The following is a 22,875-nucleotide window of genomic DNA, read 5'->3' on the forward strand; positions in this document are numbered from 1 at the left end:
AGTTGTGTGATTGATATGTGAGTGAATTGGACAGTCTTGAATAAATTGATTACCAAGGGGAAGTCATATTTTCTCTACTGCTTAGTAGTGCCCTGTTCCCTTAGGCAGTGGGGCCACCTCTCTAGTTGTAATTATCATATTCGATTATGTAAAGTTTCTTTATTCTGGAGGGCCTTGATCACATGATGCGCAAACCAGTCAACACTTGATTTTTATATCTTTTTTTACCCAGATTTAATGTGACAAGTGCTTTAAAAAGGATATGTAGCTGTAAACATAAACAACATACTACTTGTTTTCTGTCATGGTGAGCACCTCTAATTGTGAATCATAACTCTTGCAGTTTATACACATTCAGTATCTGTAATGCGAAGTCATTATCTGAACAGCAGGACTACGTAAATGCATATTGGTTTAAATACCGTTGGTTAATAACATATTTGGCCCAGCAACAGTTTAACTAGCTTTACAATAAAAACAAGTATTTAGTAAAAGCTGTATGCATTTTCCTCTGTATTGTGCATCTTTAGGAGTTTTATGGTAGTATTTGTCGTGGTCTGGCAAACAGCCGTTGCCATATTTTTTTTTTTGCTTTCCGTGAAAGGACTCTCGATATCATGACTACCTCATTGTTCAAGTAGTCATTTTTGTAGCCCTATCCATTTGAAATTGCGCGTAACAGGACTTGACAGCTGGGAGGAATGGTTTAAGATGAACCTCTCCAAGATCCAAACCTTTATTTTAACACTTTGAGACCACATTTCCTGAACCTGAAGACAAGCCATGTACACTCCTCATCCCATCAGGGAAGTATCGGCAAGAATGGCCTGCGGTGGAATCACTTTATTAAAAAAAGTCGTCCTGCAATCCACGATGCTTAATTTATGATCTCCCATACATCAGTCACAATAAAGGTTGAAATTCAACAGAAATCAAAATGGGTTGGGATAGCCAAAAAGTGAAATCCTATTCTAATGACCAAGAAAGAGCACATGGATAAAGGTTAAAATATAGTTTGCGGAGGGTGATCAAATACTTAAATTTTATATTTCAGTATTTAAAAATAGTTACAGAAAGGCATACTGAGAAACATTGGCCTTTTTTGTTCCCGGAAAGTTGGTATGCTACAATCTAATGAGGCTACGACAACAAAGTCATACTCTTACAGCAGAACACAAAGTACTGAAAAGTGTGAAAGCACGCAAGACTAGATTGCCAATGTAGTATATTTCTGGATGTGAAAAAGGCACACAAACACGGAATGTCACTCACCTGTTCTGCTCTGTGGTGCATCAGTTCACTGAAAAGAGCAGAACAACTGCTTATGAATTTCTCACTGACCACAACTGTGTCACCAAAAATCTTGGCTGTTGTCTGCTTGTTAAAAGACCTCATCACCTGCTGGAGCAAAATGGCTGCATCTTCCACTGACAAACAGCTAGGTAGCAAAGGCTAGAAATAAAAAGAAAATGATGCTTATTTGTATACATGGCACACAAGTAAATTTGATGAATAAACACTATTGAACTAATTACTTCGTCGATTCAGCCTATTCCCTAAAACAGTCCATTTACTCACTTAATAAAAATGTAAAGGGGAGGAGGACTCCTCCAAACCTCCCACGGTGTGTAAAACAAAAAATATCTCTTGCTAATCACAAAGTAAATGAACATAAAATACATTAAACATAATAATGAAAATCCTCAGGGGCACACCAATACAATAAATGCCCACCACCAAATAATGTATCTTGGTTCAAATGCATGGAGGCATAACAAGAGTAAACAAATTACATTGTGGGGTAACTTGTCTTGTACATTGTGTTCTGCTATTGGATACATGTTTTTGTGACCTAGTTCAGCATGTCTAGCCTACCACACAATTGCATGTGAATACTAAAGATAGTTTATTATTGAAGAACAAATCTAGTTATGTTGCACTTGGCTGCCATAAGCATATTCCAAAAAGGGCTTATTCCATATCCCCTTATGTAAATGTTCAGAAACAATTTTTTGACAATTCTCACCCAATGTATTTTATCATAACTTAGAGAGTATGACCGTAGACACTGATCTTAAGTTTGCAGAGTGATGGGAATATCTACACCAACTCTTGAGACAGTTGCTTCTTTGGTGTATGTGGTGGCACCATCCCCACATAAGAGACTTTTTACAGTAATCCACCTCCTGGTATCATGAAAACCTTTACAAGGAAAACTCTTTCAGTTGCCGCTATGAAAGGAATTGGTGTAAATGCAAGATATTTATTGCCTTGATCAGCTTAGTGACCAAAGATGAGGTCATGATGACCCACACTGAAATCTATGGATAATCTACATAGGTAATTCACTTCCCTGAAAAGGACCTTTGAAGTCACATACTCTTTATGATCCTGCAATCATTTCCCTGCCTATTGGCATTGCTGAAGCAAATCAAACTATCCTCAGGCTTTCAGATGCACAGTTCAAGCTCTTGTACTGGGCAGCTCGTATTTTAGTTACTTTCCTCGCTTCATGCATTTCTACGGTTGGAGATATTCTGCCTCAACAATCCCTTAATCCTCCTGCTTGGGTGTCGAACATTGTTTGCCTGAAATCTTGCTTCCTACACAGATGCCGTGGCTGAACTCTGGTACCCAAAAATGTGATCATAAAACAGCTGTATTTTAATTTATGATAGTGTCCAGTCTCGCAAAGATTTGAGAGAATTGGCAAATTAGTGTAAGGTTAATTACATCTCACCAAAAAAGGAACTTACGTCTATTTCCATCAGTTTCGGATACAGACAAAAGTACTGATAGTAAATGTGGAGGCCAGGTCCTGCATGGTCCCTTGATTTCAGAGCTCAGCGTTTTCTCTAAACAAAGATGGCAAGTCTCGGACAGCTAAACAATGGAGGCTGCCCAATACAAGATGACATCTAGATCCAGAGCATCCTCTTTCAGTTAATCATGGTCTGATTCAGTACTTAAAGCATAAATCCCACACCTGGAAATTGTGTATGCCGGTGGGCTCCATCACAAACATCCCAGTTTGAACCTTATCCCTCCCTTGCCTTCATTCCTGTGTTCCTGCTTTCCCCTCATGTGATTCCCAAGAACTGTAAAATTTCGAATTCCTCACAGCGGTTTCTTTCTGGCTGAATATCCGATATTAGGACGTTCCTCATCCTTGGAACACTGACTAAGATGTTGATCCACTTACGCCCTTGGTGGTGCATGCTTCTTTATTTTTTATGTATACAATCTGCAACTCCTGCTCTTGTTGAATTGTTTATGCAAATTATTACTTGTCTCGTCTTTAGCAGACTGCCATCTTTGAAAGATGTGCTGCGTCGTTTACTGTAATAAACAATTACAAGTGCGGATTTCAATGAGCTATTCTCCCTACCCTATTCCTCTTCCTAGTTTCTCCCCGAGTTCGAAGTTAGCACACTGTATCACCTTTAGTGTTCTGATTCAAGGCTCAGGGGAGACAAAGGACTGTCATGAGGGATCAGTCTCACATCCTGCCAGCTGGCTCCCATTACACTTTGGAAGCTACATCGAACATTGCTGTAGAACCTTCAAGGTGCTTGTTGGCTGACTATTTTATATTTCAAAGTTTCACTAACTCCGAGAAGTGTGCCTGGAGGCGATTGATAAATTGGACAGAACTTCCTGAGCCATGTCCTAGAGAGTCTGCGAGAAACAACCCAGGAAACTATTTGCATTTAGAGATCTTAGGGCCATACTGCCCACCAAAAAGCCTTATTGGCGTACTGCTCTATTTTTTAAACTCTCTATCCGACAGTGTTTTGGGGAACGCACTTGGCAACATTATAGAGGAGCATGTATCCTGAACTGCAAGGCTTTCTGGGGATCATTGGGATAATACAAAGGCTGTGTCACACAGAGCCGGTCTGTACCATCTTGCTATAAATCTGTGAATAACCGTAGAGGACATGTGCTTCTCCTAAATAGAGAGAGTGGGCTCTGTAAGGGGTTTGTTAAAAGGAGCAGAGGCTTTGCAGTATTGGTGATAGTCTGAAGTACTACCGTGAAGATGTAAGAGGTAGTTTAAGGTCCAATACTTCTGCTACATTTCGGACAACAGAATGATATGTTGTGACCTCAAGTAGAGGTAAACCCAGTAGTGGAGTACAGCTCCAATTCAGGCAAGTTATCCAGGCCACTTGCATATCTGAGACCACTAGAACCTGGGTCTAGAGTCATTGACTGCCCATCAGGATCCTTGCAGGTATCTTCTCTGGGATAAGAGTCCTCAAAAAGTATTGTTACTTTTCCATGAGACATTGCACCTCTCGCAAATGGTGTTGAATATACTCCAGGAGGAGTAATGCATCTGGTCTTTTAGACTGCAATGTTGGTGGCATCTGTTGCAGAGTCAGGGATGTAGATAGCAGCACCAGTGGTGTCAACTGTGAGGCAAAAGGGCACAAGGAGTCGGATGGCATCATTTGATACAGCAGCATCTGGTGTGGTATTGCACCTGAAGCAGGTGCCAACAATGTAGCCTGAATCGGGGTTCAGGTAAAGATGATGATACAGCATTGGGGAGGGCTCTGAAGACATATTAAATTGGACCCATGGGGCCGGCAAGCGTTCCAGAGGAGGACCATGGCACAACCTAAAACATTAAAGATGTGGTTAAAAAAAAAGCTGGGTCTTTCTCTGGAGATGGGATCTTCCAGTAAGGCGGACTGGAATGGATCCTCTGGATCGACACCGCAGATAGGACCCGCTTTGGATTTCAGACACACCACTAAGGAGGTGCAAGCAGTAGATCCTCTGAAGGTTGCTGGCTCCAAAGAGTACACTTTCGAGGAGCCTGGGGGTCTCAGAAACTTACCTTTAGAAGAACTGCATTGCTAGGACGCGTGGCATCTCTTCTTTTTGAGCTTAAGCTTCAATAACTTCAACAAAGGTGGTGATTACAATTTTCTTCTTCTCCATGAGTTCTGGCTCCAAAGAGTACACTTTCGAGGAGCCGGGGGGTCTCAGAAACTTACCTTTAGAAGAACTGCATTGCTAGGACGCGTGGCATCTCTTCTTTTTTGAGCTTAAGCTTCAATAACTTCAACAAAGGTGGTGATTACAATTTTCTTCTTCTCCATGAGTTCTGGCTCCAAAGAGTACTTTCGAGGAGCCGGGGGGTCTCAGAAACTTACCTTTAGAAGAACTGCATTGCTAGGACGCGTGGCATCTCTTCTTTTTGAGCTTAAGCTTCAATAACTTCAACAAAGGTGGTGATTACAATTTTCTTCTTCTCCAATGTTCATGCAGAGCCCACGCCATGAACAGCTTGGCTTCTTGTCATCTCATGGCCTCGGGGTGCATGCTTCCACATGATTTGCAGGTCCTGATATCGTGGTCCAACCTCAGACACCTTTGACAGATTTTGTGTGGATCCATAAAGGACATATACCCATCACAATCCTCCATGGCTTAAACCATCATCTTGTAGGGAGAGACATGAGTGCACCTCCATCAGGAAAAGTACATTTTTAGAAAAGATTAATCCCCGAGGAGAATTAAGCTCTGGATTCGCATCAATGACACGGAAAAAAAGGGAACTGATGTCAGCACTCTGCGAAAGGCGCGTTATGGCTCCAGTGATGTCATGGTTATGCCACATGCAGCAAGTAGTGGGTGTAGCGCCCCATACAAGCTTGGATGACATATTGAAAGGTTTCCAGATTTAGTCTGCATGTGGGATTTTCAAAAGTTGAGGAACCTGCAGCTATAGAAATCCATCAGACGGTGTCTTGATGCAATACTGGTGCTATAAAGTCCTGCTAATAGATAAAAAGTAATATGAAAAGCAGTGCTAAATTTGGTCTGGTGGATGGAAGTAGAACCCACCGGCACTAACTTCTGGGGACTGGCGCTTAAATTTCCTCATTACATATTGACTCACGGCAAGGGAGAGAGCAACACACAAGCAGGAAAGAAAGGGAGAGAGAAAGAGGAAAACAATTTTAAAAGAGAGAACGCAAGAACGAAAAAGAACCTACAGCAGTAAGATAAAGGGGCTGGGAGGGTCTACTGATGAAAGAGAGGCAAAAGGTGGAATCCAGACTACATAGCACTCGTATTTGGCACCTCTGACATGTGATAGAGCCGGGCACGGGCTTCTGAGCAAAACTTTAGGCCGGGCACTTATTCTTTTACAAATTAAGCACTGACTAAAAACAGCTGCGGTGGGATAGTGATGAAAAGTACAAAAAACGTCATTTAAGAGTTCAGCATTAACCTAGAAGGCTTTCCTCTGCATATTTTTGACCGTGGTTTCAAAACGTCTATACTAAAGACACTGAATGATATAATTTTCAGAAAATCAGACAAATCTTGCAAAAAAATAAATATGTAAAAAAAATGATTATACATTTCATGAGACATTCTGCAATTCAGTGAAAACTACCAAGTTAAGGTTCTCAACCAAGCACAAAAGAGATCAGATTGTTACATAAATGGTATGTCCCTGCAACAATGCACAACTACGAAGTCCCAATTAAACAAAACATAATAACTAGGTTAAATAGCACATAGGACCAAAAATGAAACTACAAGGAATGACATCTACGATAAAAACATACCAATATATCCACCCATGTTCCGGAGCTGATGGCCTCTTCGACGGAAGCCTCCACCTGATCCACAATCTCACGGCCAATGCAGGCAGCTTTCAGGAATAGGAGCTGTGCAGACTTGTATCTTTTTCTGATGTAATTTACAGCATCTGGTATACCAAGCCTGGTCACAGCATCAAACTCTACACATTCACCGCAAAAAAAAGGGTAAGGAGTTAGCCCACACATCGCAAATGGAAATCAATATTATCAGCAAAATAAAAAAATAGGTATTGCTTTATTTAAACATACAAGAGTGACTGCAAAGCAGTGAAATTTAAATTACTTTCAATGAGAGTGTGACCATCTGTTCAAAACTAGTGATTTTTGGAAATGTTGTAGTTTCTATAGAACACATGAACACATCATCTAACATATTGTCATTGAACTAAGTAAGGCCATTCATGGCTTATCTCATTCCATGGCCATTTTTTATTCTACCATGATCATATAAGCTGTTGATTGCAAAAATAGCATGTAGCCATACTTACAGAATGCCAGACAGATCTGTGATTATGGTTTCTGATTTTTCCTTTAAAATAGAGTGGTGCCTCACGTCCTGAACGGTTGCCAGGTGAGGAGACGAGTGCACCCGTACATTGACGGGTAAGTATATATATATATATATATATATATATATATATATATATATATATTCTTTTATTATTTGCTAATGGCATACACTAATAGGTATGTGATATATACATTAATATCTAGTGATGTCAATATGATGTCACGGTAGGGCACATTATCACAGTACAAGTTTTTAATTTAATTGTTTTGATCCCACAGTGTCATAGTTTGATGTTAGTGTGTGTTTGTTTTTCTTCACAGGTGTCGTCCGTTTTCCCTGTGACATCTATTCAAATCTTGAAAGCACAGGATCATGTAGGTTGTATTGAATCCAACCACATATATTGAATCATTGGACACTTGTGTATATATATATTTTTTATATATAAAATATATATATATTTTTTTTACACAAACGTTTTACATTTGTTTCATACACTTCAATAGTTTCCCATTCAGAACAGTAATAATAAGATAAATGTATTTTTTGTATTACTCTTATATTGTGAGTGCTCCCTCATGTGCTGCCTTTGCGCGCTTGTTCCTTCATGTGCTGTCTGCTGTGTATCGGTGTGTGGGCATAGATCGAATCATGGGAATAGTTGGTGTGTTGCAGGTAGGGCACTTTCAAGTGTAGTGCCTACAGGCTTTGCAGTCTAAGTATTGACTTGTAGCTACTTGGCAAGTGCAGGACTGGCTGCAACTAAAATGTGCCTGAATTATGCTGATGGATGTGTATGCCACCACATCAAACCCCACATTTGTATGCTTTTGTGGTGCGCATATGGACTGAGCCTTGTTTGAGTTATGACTGGTGTGCACTTTTACTCTAGGAACATTCTAGGTACAGCCAGAAGCTGCAAAGTATCTATGGTGTAATCACAGAATGTTGATAGTGGGCCGGCTAAAGCTGTGTATGAGACAACTGGAGATGAAGGCTGAAGCAGTGGTCACTAGGTCTGCTGAGAACATCTTATGGGAGTTGTCCCAAGGTAGAGTTTTCCCACTAGGAAACTACCAACAACCACTTTGATAACAGATTATGAGAGAGGTGCCAGGTCTCTAAATTTGGACTCCAATTCAGTGAAATCAAACAATTGCATAATGGGGTTGAGGTTAGAGGTGAATCCCATGATCAAAAGGTTTTCTGGTGAACCAGCAGCATCCCAGTTTGAACAATATTAATAGAAGAGTTTGACATAGGAGTGTACAGATAAGGTTGAACAGCTGTTGGGATGAAAGTTTGTGAACAGAGTGTTAAAAGGAGTGCTCTCTTTTCGTGAAACTGGTAGGGATATTTGATCTATAAATGTCAAAATTCCCTTTCTGAATTTTTAACCTTTGGAGTTATGGGATTCCTAAACCGTAAAATTAAATAAGTATTTGTTGAAAGACATATGCCCCTGTGCAGAATTGATAGCCGCAGTATTTTGTAAGAACTTGTAGGAAAAACATTTACAGAAAAAAACTGAACACAGATTAGTAAATTATTTGATTCTGAAATTATCTCATAAAGCAAACAAAGCAGAGATGTGTGTGATGAATGTAATTCTGATTTGATGAAACACTAAAATCTCATGATCAGTAGTGCAGTGCACTGTGCTCGAGGTTAACAATCAGATAATCGACGATTGGCGTGTCAGAATTGTCAACGTTTCATTTTTAGCAATACTGGTCACCAATGTTACAAAGGCACATTCTTCTAGAATGTTGCAACAGATTTCATGTGTCCCAGAAATGTAAACAGAAATAATGTATTCAACACAAAATCCAGGCACCTCCATCAGCCTTCTGGTTCACAACTTCGACTACCCTCACTGCCATGCAGTAAATTATTCCAGGTATCCCAACTACGCCCACACACAAGTGCATTCAACTAACAACCTGTGAAGGAACCTAAAACTACACATACAATTTAAAAATCACTTTTTATCAAGGATTGTTCATAGAACTTGTAGTTATTGGTATGCTCTAACAAGGCACTACCCTTGTCACTGCGTCCATATAGCAGTTTGCCACTTAGTATTATGAGGCAAAGGTGCAGTTACCTAGCCCGTGGAAGGCATGTAGTTGCAAGCACTTGGGTATGAAAAGGATGTTTCCTAGTGAATCATTTATGTTTGAAGGTGGTTATGAGGTTCTGGAAGAAGCATAATGTAGTGTGGAAAGGCTGCACAGGTCCTAGATGCGTAAATGCAGCTGTAAGGAGACTGGTGCCAACGTCATCTTGGACTTATCTAATGTATATGTATTCTGCAGTAATATTGTCTCATTGTATTGCTTCCCTGTCTGTGACACTTCTGCAACAGTATATACATATTAAAAAGAATCCCGCTGAAACGCAAGAGAAAAGTTATTAAAGCTTTCAGACCACAAATATCCACAAGTTGCCATGGACAACATTTTGTTGCTCAACATAAACTATGTCCTTAAGGGCCATGGGAGCACATTCATTGTCAGAATGTGTTTTTTTTTTTTAAATAAGCAGAAAATGTCAAAGTGCAGGCACCCTAAAATACTTCTGCTATGAATATCATGGAACAATCAAATAGCAAAAAACGCATGCACCGCAAAGACTTGTTTCCCAGAGAGAGTACGCGCGAGAAAGAGGACGAACATCTGTTACCTAGGTAACCATTCTGTCGGAAAAACGCGTCCACCCAACTGTTCTGTGTCCTGGAGTAAATGTCTGGAACAAACACAGCCTTGTCCTGTCTCCCGCCGACCACTGCGCCTTTCACACGTCCGCTGTTAACCAGCTCTCCCAGAACAGCTAAAAGACACCAAAGCAGGCATTACTAAACATTTACTTTAAGACGCACATTCAGCAGAGGCGAGTTCGAGGAGAATTCACCGCACTCTGTTGCACATCCTGAATGGCTTTGCTCTTAAAATGCTTTGTCACTGTGCACATAACATTTTCTGGACATCACGGCCCTCAGTGACCCAACGTTCAACATGTTGCATCAGGCTGCCCAGAATATCACAAATACACTGTTTGGACTCAAAGGTCTTATTAAACTCATAGGACACCGGAAAGCGCCCACTATGCACCGTCATAATGAAAAGATTTCAATAGTTATTTTTTACAATACAGCTTTCAGGCATGGAACTTAAAGTAACTTATCATGTGTGCAAACAAACATTTATTGTATCGATTCTTAGCAGTTGGTAGTTGTGTAATACGCTGAGATCATTATTTTAGATGACTGAGAGACGGCTTTAGCACCATCCACCAAAACCTTAATGGGAACACAAGGGGTAACAGTGCACAGTAAGCCACGGTCAAGCAATGGCAAAGTGTGGAAAACAAATAGACAAACGGTGAAGGGGGCTGACTCAAACACTACTCACTCTCTACACTACTGCGTACTCGACGTTTTTCAATGCTTAATGACACGAGGTCAAGAAAACAGATAAAGCATTTTTAACACCTAAATAAAGAATATGTTACTTAGCTTCGTTAACGCTCTCTGTTGAAGATTCTTCATTTTGTGACTATCTCCAGGGGTCAGACTATATCCGGAAAACTGAAAACCAGCACTCCTGGGTGGCAGCGTGCAGCCTCTGTGTCAACCTCATTCCACTCTGGAATTGATCATCGCAGCCACATATAAGCGGCGCCCAGGCACACTGACATCAGTTTTTTTCATAAGCTTATTCGTGCCTCAGGCGCGGAGCCCATCAATAAATTGGTAGAACCAGGGAGAAGATTCCTAAGTTGGGACCTTTTAGATGGAAAGGAGACCATTGAACAGAATGGGGAGGTAGGATGGCGGTGAGGTCAGAGTATCCACCAGAAAGAGCTTTCCCTAAGGAAAGGCATGTGTTCTTCTGATGGATACTTCTAACCTCAGTCACCTCACCTTGTGAAGAAATACCAAAGCGTTGTTTCCCAAGGTCTGGGGGGGGGGGGGGGATCTATAGAATGGCTCAGACTATAAACCTCTACAGGACTAAATGTCCATCATGGTAGACCCGACTGTCAAGAGCGTAGTGCTTTGTGAACATGTGCACTGATGCCCATATAGCTGCCTCACAGATCCAGGATAGGCACTCCACATGCCAATGCAGTGGTAGCAAACTTAGCTCTGGCAGAATGAGCCCTCAGACCATCTGGAGGCTGCTTTTTAGCCAATGCATAGCAGATCTTAATACAGAGACCTAATCCTTGGCTTCTGCACTGCCTTGCCCTTCTTTGCCCCAAAGAACCACACAAAGAGCTAAATGTCCACCCAATGTCCCTTGATGCAATCACTAAAAGCTGCGAAATCTCTTGGGGTAAGCGATGGAGTCTCTCTTCCTATTTTGAGGGATGAGGTAGAGCAAAGGATATATAACTGATGTCTTGTCCGATGTGAAAAGGTGTCACCACCTTCAGTAGGAATGCTGCTCGAGTCCGTAATACCAGTCTGTCTGGAGAAAAGGTGATATAAGAATGCTGAACTAAGAGGGTCTGAAGCTCACTCATGGGACGTCCCGATTTTATCGCAATCACAATGAGTGCTTTCAAACACACAATGGACAATTGTGCAAAACGGGTACACATAAGGAAACTGAGGGCTAAATTTAAGTGCCGCTGTGACATCACATAGGGTTTTTCACAGAAACATATTACAAAGCCTTAAGGATATGCATCACAACAAATGATTTGAACAGGATCGGCTGGTTCAGCAAGTATTAAAAGGCTGAAAGGACCAACAGATAACCTTTAACAGTGCCCACAACAAGTTCCTGCTGGGCAAAGGACAGAGCAAACAATACATTCAATATTTTGGCCATGAACGGAAATGGGCGACGGGTACCACACCAAGGCACAAGCTTATTTCAGGCCCAGGCATACACAGATATTGTGGTAGAATGCCTGGCCACCAGGATGATAATTTTGGGTGGAAGGTCAAAGTAGATTAACTGGTGCCACTCAATCTCCATACAAGGAGGTGCTGGTTAAGCAGGCCAGGTGCAGGACCCTGCTCCAATGCTGTGATAAAAGAATCATCCAAAACAGCAGCATGGTCGGAGGACAGATGCTCAGGGCCAGAAGTTCTGGGTACCACATTACCTTGGCCTAATCGGAGCCACTAAGATGACTTGGGCCGGTCATTCCTGATCTTCAGAACTCAGGGCAAGTCAGGCAGCAGCAGTAAGACAAACAGATGTCCGATGCGCCACTGTAGGAGGAATGCATTTCAGAGAGCATTCTTGGGAAATCCAGCATGTAAAAGTGCTGATGTACATTCTTGGTGGTGGGAAAGAGATTGAGCCAAAGTTCTCCTCATTGCGGGAAAGCACCCTGCGCCACATCTGGCTGTGCCACTCGTGATCTGCTAGGTGTTGTAGACTCAGTGTGTCCACTTCAGCATTTATAGAATCCGCCAGGTGGTGTATGATCAGGGAAATGCCATACGTTTCAGCCAGCTCAAGAGGCATACAGCATCCTGGCATAGGTCCAATGACTCCACCCAACATGTTGCAGCACTACATGGCTGTGGAGCGATCCAGGAGAACCTGATCCAGTCTGCCGTTGGTGGTTGGCAGGAAGGCCTGCAATGCCAAGCAAATCGCTGCAACTGTAGTAAACAGATGCTGAAACAGATTTCTGCTGACCAGTGTCCTCTTATCTACAACTCACTCAGAACACCGCCTCAACCAAGTAGTGATGAGTTTCTCACCACCATCAACTCGGGATGTGGTAAGGAGAGGGGAATGTAGCTGGGCCAATTACGATTGAGCAGTCTCCACTACAGATCTTGCGCAGTCTCTTCTAAAACCTGCATTGAATCTGACCAGTTCCCTTGGCACTGGGCCCACTGAGACTTCACATCCCCTGCAGAGCCCGCATATGCCATCTGGCATAGCTGCCGATAGGGAGGCTGGAAGACCAAAAAGCCTGAGAGCCATCCTTACTGACTCCAGGACATAAGCTGAAACATCAGAATCTGTCTGGAGGAAAGAACTGAAAGCAAATCATATCTGGAATTGCCCGATCAACTGAAGCATCTGCGCACAAGTCAGGTGCGATTGTTACAGGATGATTGAGGACCTCAACAATGTTGTGCCAGATTGGTGTGACATGCCCGAAAGCGTGCAATTGCATGACTATCCTTAAAATGGTCCAGGGTTGAATATGCCTTTTCACAAAACAGGCAGGTATCATCAAAAGGCATGTCCATTAAAGGATGCCTGGAGAAGCCGGTCAATCACATCTATGTGTGCCAAAGGAGCACTGTGCTGGTCCTAACTGCTCTTCCTAGACAATAAAGGATGCCTAGGGCTGCATCCTGTCCATTCTGCATGGTTTGCATCAAGGATTCACGTACATCATCTGGGGCTGCCTGTAAGATCCAACTGTGTCCAATAGTGCGAGGGAGTAATGGCCAGAGAGGCAACTGACCTTGTAGCAAGGCTAGCTGGAGAGAATATTTTCTTGCCAAAGGTTTCCAAAGGTTTGAGCTGTCAGTAGAAGTTGTCAGAAAGGTGCTGGGGATGACTTTGCTGGTAGGCATCACCAAACTCTCAGCAGTTGGATGCAGAGTTAAAAGATTACGAGGTGCTTGGAGCTGGTCTATGGCGCAGGGACCTATTTATCAACTGGGGTGAGATAACATGGTTTTGCCTAGGGGCCCAATAGTGGGTCTGTAAGGGCCTCATTGAAGGGTAGTAGAGGTTCAGTCGGTGCATGGCCAGGCTCAGTGAGGACATTCATGTAACCTCCATAATGGGGACGTGGAGGTCAAGGACCTAAGCAGCCCTCCAAATTGCAGTATTGAAACAAATACTTTCTTCCGTTTCTACAATAGCTGGTTGGGGAGGAGTGGAGGAACCAAAGGAGTATCAGGTGAGGTGCCCAACACACTGATCTCGTGCAGGCCCATGTACCACTTGTCCTCATCATAAAGTGTTGGAAACTATTCCCCATCCCCTCCATTGTAGTCTTCGTAAGTCTAGCTCTGATTGGAGTCCAAGCAAAAGAGATGGGGTACAGTCTGTGAGAAAATGTGCAGTAAGTGAATAGTTTCTGAGGAATTGAGTATTGCCTGTGGCACATCGGTATCTGGGTGCAGTCTCAGTCGAGATTATTATTATTATTAAATTGAATTTATATTGCGCATAGCTACCCTTGACAGGGTTTCCCGGCGCAGGCATGTCCACTACTGCAGACTGAGTAAACGGTGAGCTAGTCACTGAGAGAAAAGCCAGGTCTTGAGATCTCGGCGAAACCTGAGGTGAATTTGGCATGGCATCGAAGAATGGGTTGTAGCTCAACCTCCGGCGGCATGGATGTCACCGTCGACATCCAAAGCACTGCCGTAGATTTCTGCATCAGGCCCAAAGTTTGCGCTGATGTGGGTACAGAATCCAAAGCGGGATCAAGGGGACCTGACAGCGCAGACAAACGTATCTAATGGCGGTAAGTCTGGATGCACCTGTGGATCCTTAGGGCCCAAATGCGCACTAGAGGGAGCCAGAAGTATAAAAAAGATGTGCAGCATGACCTCTCGAAAGGCTTAGACTACACTGGCAGACCTGGAAACTCCGGGTGGATTGATTCAAAAATGGAAATTGACTTCTTGGTTGAATGAAGACCTGAAGGCACAGTGATGCCCTTGTGCCTTCCATGGAGACTAAGTGGTGGAAAAGGACAAAGTCCTGCTTGGACTTCTTATGTTATTTTTTCTTAGACTTACTTGAAGAATTGCACATCAAAGATAATCTACCATGGGAACAACTCCACACTCTCGACTGTGACCTGGAGTGGGACCTGCATATAGTCTTGTTGTGCCTTGCCATGTAGGCTTAAGCTTCGTGTTTACAGCTGGCCTTAAGATTCATATGGGTGCAGGCATCACGAGCCTTGGGTTAGAGCACAAAACACCAGAAAAACACTGTGTGGGAATCTGTTACAAACACATGCTTACAACAATTCCTACAAGGCTTAAACCTATAGTTCTTGTGGGGGGTTTTATTTGTTCCCTTGCACACTATAGAAAGATTTAGAGGAAAAAGTCACTTCACAGAGTGAACAAAAGGAGGAGTGAGCTCCGAATCTTTGTCTGAATGCGCAGAAAGAAAGGAATAGAAGTCAACGTGCATGGATGGTGCTTAAAGCAGCTCCAATAGTCAGTTCTGGACCGGAATGAGGTTGACATGGAGTTTTACGGGGCCACATACCAGCATGCAGGAGCACTGCTTGTATTCAATTAAAACTACATTTAATAGTGCATAACAGCGACAGCTTGCTACAATAACAATTGAGAATTTGCTTTCAGGCACGCTTGAAAAGCTGACCTCAGCTTAGCAGTCAAATAACAGGAAAGGATTGTGCCTTTTGTTGTTGCCGCTAAACGTTATCACACAGAGCACCATTCATAATTGTCCTAAAAAGCTTCTTTTTTTTGCTGAAGGAAAGCAGAACAAACCTGTATTAACAATTTCAAGTTACGATTTAATGAACTTCCTGCTTAATAATCTTTTCTTACAGATAATGTAATGTTTTACACACAATTATTTGTTTAGTTAAAATACAGTTTGCTTTCTTAGAAAGGCTAGGGAAGAGAAGTCATGTAAGTTAGGACATGTGCAGTGTGGTGGAGATTTATTGTTGCAGCAGAGAAGATAACCAGCTCGGATGATGTGTGGAATCGAGAGGAAACGTGCCTTTTGGAGAATGCTGAATTTTAATTGGATGGAGACGAGAACCGCAACATGTTTTTTGCGACATGAATTACTGTCCTTAAAAGCGTGTTCCTAGTTTAGGAGTTCAGATCATCTGGGATGAGTTCAGATGAGAGCTTGACAGCACACTAGCCGGGAGAGAGACTCAGATTTAGATGGTCAGCAGCAGTTCGGAGAGAGAGATTCAGAGCAGACCAGAGCGAGAGACCGGCTGAGTCCTTTTGACATTGATTAAACCCAATCATTATGCTTACCCAACTAATTGGCTTTTGCCAAGGCTCATTTGTTGTATGCTTTATTTCTCTTTATTGGAAATTCTGCAATTATTAATTATTGATTTTTAGCTTCATGCTAATCTCACTCTTGCCTTTACTTTTGAACTCTTCATGGATTCTGACGGACATCATTTGTGCCCTCCTCTCTTAGAATAGAACATTTTTTCTTTAATGGATCATGCGGAGTATATTTTTTTAACCATTTTTTTATTATCAATTCTGTAACCTAATTGATAGTTGACTAATAAGGAATCAGAATTAACTTTTAATTAGAAGATAACACCCTTCAAAACTATTCACAACTCTCATTATTGACTACAACTAGGAATTACATTTAAAATTTCTTGTGATGAAGTAGCTCTTTTGACCGAAATACGGTGACAAACATCCATCACCCAAGGGAGTAGAAAGTGGTGTGGGAACGGGTCCTGATGGTGATTGAAAGGTTGTGACACGTTTATTTAAAATTTGACCCAAAAATTTGACACTCACGAATCCAATGTTTTTCCATTTAGTTTTTTAACCCATTTTCCTTTTTGTGTGTTTTTAAGAATTTGAACTCATTTTCTTTTAATTGATAAAGAAAAGGTTGCCTAAATCAGGCATTGTTGGCTAATGGTTTGAGACATCATTTGTGTCTGTTCTAGATGTGTTCTGGGATCCTCCACGTGCTCCAATGTTTATAATTTGTATGATGCTACCCATGCTGGAGATATGATGTTAAAACTCATGTAACCTTTTCTTGCAATTGTTGCTTAGTCCATCTAAGTATGCTTAAAATTGTAATATTTACAGAACATGCTCATAAGATTGTATGGATTCGCGGTTGCAGACAACTAATCAGTCAAATCAAACAGACTGCAATCAAACTGGTGAATTGGTCATCTAATGACAAGCTCACAGACCAATCCACATGTAAATGCTTTTATTGCTGTATGCAAGTTAGTAGATCCAATTTAGAAATCAATATTTCATTTCATTGGAACTGCTTAGAAACAATGAAGAAATGCACAACGTCCACACTTCAACTTACAATATAGCAGATGTTCCTGAAATCCATACTGAGAGATCAAAGTAATAATTGGTGTTGGCCTAGGAAGAGGAAGAAAATAACAACAAGTAAGGAGATAAAAAAAAAAAAAGAAGGATGCAGGAGTTCATAGTTTTTTTGTCAGCACACATTTTTTCATTATTTGAAAGTAAAGCAGACGTTAACTAATGTAGCAGTGCCCAATTATAATACTGTGGTGTGTACAGTCACAAATATTTACCATACTTCCTCCAATGCTCGTGAAATAACATGTTAGTTCCAACTCCTACAATAATCGTTAATTCCAGTTTGGAGTGTCTCACATACACCACATTCCATGGTGAATCTGTTTTACACATTGTACATATCACAGTGCAAAATAATTACATGCAGGATACAGATAAAGGATAACGTTATATTTACAGTTTAAGAAAGCAGGTCTTAATTTAAGAGTTTTTTAAAAGTTCTACAAATCTCCTACTAGTTAGTTCACAGCACTTAATGGCTAGGGTCTTAGTAGGGTGAAAGAAAGAAAGTCAGGGAGAATAATCAGTGAGGACAGTGTCCCAATCCTTTTTTTCCAGTCTCTACCGCAGGGGATTTAGGGGTTAGTACTAAACTTAGTTTTCAGGCAATTGCTGAAACATGTTTTTTTCCCACCGATTGGGGTAGATTGGAGGTAAGTAGAGTGAGGTAGACTGGAGTATATTGCAGTGGAGTGGGGTAAAGAGGACTGGAGTGGGGTGCACTACACTAGAGTGGAGTGGAGTGGAGTGGGTAGGGGAGGGGTGGGGTGGGGTAGGGTAGAGTAGAGTTTGATAAAACGGGTTGGAGTGGTGTAGATTTGAGTGGTGTAGATTGGTGCAGATTGCAGTGAAATGAAGAGGGGTAGATTGGAGTAGATTAGAATAGTGTGGAATGTGGTAGAGTGGGGTCAAGTGGGATACAGTGGGTGGATTGGGGTAGACTGGGGTGGGGTAGATTGGGGCAGACTGCAATGAGTGGGGTCAATTGGGGGAGAGTATCGGGTAAAGTAGAGTTGGATATATGGTGGTAGATTAGGGTGGGGTATAATAAAGTGAGGTAGGTTGGGGTAGGCTATGGTAGATAGGGATGGGGTAGTATGGATTGGGGTAGATTGGAGTGGGTAGATTGAATGGGATAAAGTAGGGTGCACTGGGGTAGATTGGTGTAGAGTGGGGTAGATTAGGGTAGGGTGGGGTACATTAGGGTAGAGTGGGGTAGATAACAGTGGGGCAGATTGCAGAGGGGTATATTAGAGTGACGTGGGGCAGATTAGAGTGGGGTGGAGTAGATTGGATGCTAGCAGGGTAGATTGGGTTCATTGGTCTGGGCTAGATTGGACTGCAGTGGAGTGTGGTAAACTGGGTTATATTGGAGTGGTGTAGACAGGGGTAGACTGGAGTGCGGTAGATTCGGGTAGAGTTGAGTAGGGTAGATTGAGTGAGGTAACTAGAGGTAGAATGGAGTGGGGTAGATTGTGCTGAGTGGGGCAGACTGGGTAGAGTGGATAGACCAGTATTGAGTGAGGGAAGATTGGGGGTCAGGTAGATTGGGGGTGCAGTGGGGTAGAGTGGGGTAGCGTAGAGTGAAGTCAGATACCTTGGGGGAAGAGTGGAGTGGGGTAGATCGAGGTAGATTGGGGTAGAATGAGGTATACTAGAGTGGGGTAGACTGGAGTGGGGTCGATTGGAATATAGTGGAGTAGGGTAGATTGGGGTAGGGTGGAGAAGAGATGGGTGGAGTGGGGTGGAGTTGATAAGGGTGGAGTGGGGTGGGATTGATAGTGGTAGAGTGGGATAGATTGGAGTGAGGTAGAGTGGAGTAGATTGCAGTGAAGTAGATTGGGTTAGACTGGAGTGGGGCAGATTGAGATATAGTGGAGTGGGCGGATTAAGGTAGAGTGGGGTAGATTGTGCTAGAGCTGAGCGGGGTGAATTGGAGTGGGGTGAGTGAGATAGACTGCAGTAGATTTAGGTGGGGTGGAGGGGGGTAGGTTGGGGTAGAGTGGAGTAGGTTGGAGTGGGGAAAATTAGGGTAGTTTGGGGTGCGATAGAGTGAAATGCGGTGGAGTAAACTGGAGAGGAGTGGGGTAGACTGAGGTAGGGTGGTGTGGAGTAGATTGGAGTGGGGTAAATTGTAATGGAGTGGGGTAGATTCAGTAGATTAGAAAGCAGTAACAGTCACCTCGGAAGATGCAATTGGGCCGCATTCTTGCTAAAAATATTAACTGCGTAAAATGACCAGGTCACATGGAAGCAGCTGGTGCTACAAAAAGGGTGCCTTCCAGAAACCCTGTTTTTCAGCCATTGCAACGCAGCCACCATGTCCAGATTTGTAATAGGAAGATTAAAAGTACACAGGTATAGTGTTTACTGCTGCTGACTGAAAACAGCACTGCCCAAAGCCCACCCACAGTGGTGCTTTAACAGCTCAACAACCGCAACAATGTAGGGCTTGGACTGACAAAAGAACAAGCGGTGTGGCCTCAACATCCTGCGATTCTGGACAAATCACTTAACCTCTTGGCATAAGAAAATGAATGTGGACTAGTGTTGTGTAACCGGTACGTATGTAAAGCAGGCAATACTTTCCCGTCAAATCAAGTATGCACTATATTAAAATGCAAAAAATAAAATAAAACAATTGTACCTTACTTAACAGCAGGAGCAGCGCACAGACACCAATTAAGTTAAGTGTTTCTTTCCCTGTGTAGCCACTTTAGTCTACAACTGCCGCAGCTCTCACCAGACTTGCTAATGTGGGCCTGCCACCCGTATGCTTAAATCTGCCCTTGCAGGATATACCCTACTTGCCATTTTGGTAAATGTTCCATCACTCAAACAGGCAGGAAGTGAAGGAGAATACCGTTTCATTAATGATCAAAATTCTTTTTTATGGAAGTAAAACATGTATGAAAGGGATCTGGCAGCTCCTGTCGTTCTAATGGGTTGCAGTGAGCAGGAAATCAGGGAAAACTATTGTTGAGCAATTTGATTGTGACATTCAGAAGTCACTTGCGTGGTCTCTTCGAGACATGCTGTATTGCGGTATGGACTTGAAGCTCCGCCTACTTTCCTCCCATATTTTTTATTGCCTTTTGACATTGTCCTTTGTAAATGTGGGCTTCCGATTTGTTAATAGGCCTATTAGTCTCTTTAGTACCTCCCGGTCTTCTGTTGTTAACTCCCACGAGGACTGGCCATTTTACATGTGTCCTAACTCGGGAACTTTCATTAGCAGTTCAGAGGACTATTTACTTAATGTATACAACACGGGGGACAGCACGCAGCTGCTTGCACTTAGCATTTCTTGGTTTCCTACTCATCAGCATAACCAGGGCATCTGTTCTGTGCACTTCCCCCTCCCGTGTTCCGTTTAATTTGTGGCCAGCTTGTTTACATTGAATTTCTCCGACACGATTCTCTGCACCATTTGTTTCGGTAGGTTTCAGATGCTACACTTGCCCATCCCCAACCGTGTGGTTTTTTGTGTGTCTCTCCCACCCCCGTCCGAGATCACGGTGTATTTATTTTTTATTAATAGAGCCGTTCAGAAGATGAAGTGACACAGCCCACGCCCAGTCTCTAACACTGTTCCTGTTCTCCAGCTCCAACGTCAACTTTAGATGTTAAGCCACCTCCTCCCTTAAAAACAAGCCCCTTAAATGAGTTTATCTAGGTTTCCCTCACCGAGTCACCCTCCAACTATGCACCCAACCTTAACCCCTTCCTCCGTTTGGCTTCCCCGAACTCCCCCAGGAGCTCATGGAAAGCGTGTTCCCTTCATTACACAGAAGGGTACAACCAGCGCTTTCACTTTAAATTTAAACAGCCTGGGATCCTGACTCTCTTCCAGAGCCCCACCCTACCAACCCTCACAACATCCACACATCGTGCATTAGAAGTCAGTTTTAGTTATTTTGGGCCCAGCCGGTGTTTTGGGAACGATTGCTTTGTTCTGTTTTAACTGGGCCACACACCCTGTGAACGAAACCACTTTAAAGGGACGTTAATATATATTTTGAATTCGCAAAATGCCTGCCAGCAATCATGACACAAGTTCTGTGAGTTTTGGCTTGCTTCCTGGCCCATGTGCCTGGTTTCCTTCTCATTCTCCTATAGGTGAATTTAAAATAAAGATTTAAAGGCCGCCGTAGACCTCACTGCGAGAACACCGGAAGATGAAATACCTCGCAGCAGAGCATGTTACTTTAACTTCACATAGTGAGCTTTAATAGCCTTTTTGGCAGGCAGGATGTCAGAGATCGTTCAGTCCTTTGCCCCTTTTCAGAGACCGGTGGCAGGGAAAGATACTGTTTTACTCAGACACACGTTTCTCAGGGTATCTGAAAGTTTCAGCGCCTCTTCTTGCAGCCTCATAGACAAAGTTTGGTTGTGGGCATTGACTACTGGGCTGCAGGCACCGTTTTCTAGCCTGCTTCAGCTGTAAGAGCTTCTGACAGCTTTTTGTTACCACAGCTAGCTTGTTAGATAGCTCATGGGGTTAATGCACTCCCTGTCAAGATTTCTCAACAGTTTCAAAGCCCTTTGTGTCGCATAAAACTTGGGCTGCCTCCACTTTTCATCCTTCTGTTGGCGATAAACCAACCACCCCAGAGTTAGGAAATGAAAACACTTATGGTTTAGAGAGCTACTGGAAGACAGCGTCGATGATAGCAAGCACTATTAAAAATACAAGTAATTATTAGTGATACAGCACCTTTGGCCTCATCAGCCATGAGTAACAATGATTCAGTCTGCACCATCTGCTCCCACACATTTTCAAAGAGGAATAACCTGTATTATGTTTAAGGCAGTGTAAGAGACAATTAACATGGGTGTAGCTGAGCATTTACTTGAAGAGGATCAACAATTTAAACTACTTTAATTCTGTGCCATTAAAAGTAGACACGTTACCAATGCACCTTTATTACCATGTGACTTTACAAAATAAAGGCATTACTTTTCTTTCATACTTCTCCATATAGTCTAATGGTTTTAAGATAAATTAGTTTTAGCCCTTAATGATTCAAGCTGACTGTGTTTCTCAATCGTTCTTTCAATCAAACTACTTAATACCATGAGCATACTACATAGTTTATTGCTTGTTCTTAGTGCATTGCAGAGGGGAGTTGGAACGTGCCCTCTCTCGCATCTAGAATGTGCCTTTTAAGAACATGTGTACTAATTTGGTAAGTGTGATTGATATAAGATTAGGACTGGTGCTACATAAACGGAGCAGCCTCAATGGCCACCACAGATTGCCACAGGTGGTCACCAGATTGCATCAAATGTCCTCATAAAAGGTCTTATTGATCATGAAAAGGGAGGACCCATACGGCGAAATGACATTTTGCCTGGGGTTAAGAAAATCCTTCCAGCTGAGCAGAATACGGCTAGTGCCTGCAGTAGGAGGGGCACAAAGGAATGCATGCATACAGACAATTGCGTAGGTGCCATGTCGGAATGGCACAACAATCTAATCCCTTGCTGGTAGCCCTTAAAGAATGTTTGCACAAGTGGCCAAAATATACGTTGTCGGTATTTTAATCCAACGCCCCTTAATCCAAGAGGACCTCAGAGGTCAATGTGACTGCCATCTTTACTCCATGGGTGAAATGTTGCTTCTGGATGACACAGGCCTACTGTCCAATATTGATCAAAAAAGT

The 22,875-nt window shown here is 42.6% G+C and overlaps 1 protein-coding gene across 1 annotated transcript in view; it reads right to left on the bottom strand.

Moving 5' to 3' along the window:
- The window catches only part of UFL1 (UFM1 specific ligase 1), a 332,333-nt gene that overhangs the window by 176,237 nt on the left and 133,221 nt on the right, over positions 1-22,875 (bottom strand). Inside the window, exons 7-10 of the mRNA XM_085611135.1 lie at positions 17,187-17,245; positions 9,829-9,975; positions 6,597-6,772; positions 1,273-1,452 (exon numbers count right to left, since the gene is read on the bottom strand). Of these exons, the coding sequence (XP_085467261.1) occupies positions 1,273-1,452; positions 6,597-6,772; positions 9,829-9,975; positions 17,187-17,245 (562 nt within the window). The remainder of the gene's footprint in view (positions 1-1,272; positions 1,453-6,596; positions 6,773-9,828; positions 9,976-17,186; positions 17,246-22,875) is intronic.

This window comes from Triturus cristatus, chromosome 6 (assembly GCF_964204655.1).
Source record: "Triturus cristatus chromosome 6, aTriCri1.1, whole genome shotgun sequence".
NCBI classification, from domain to species: Eukaryota; Metazoa; Chordata; class Amphibia; order Caudata; family Salamandridae; genus Triturus; species Triturus cristatus.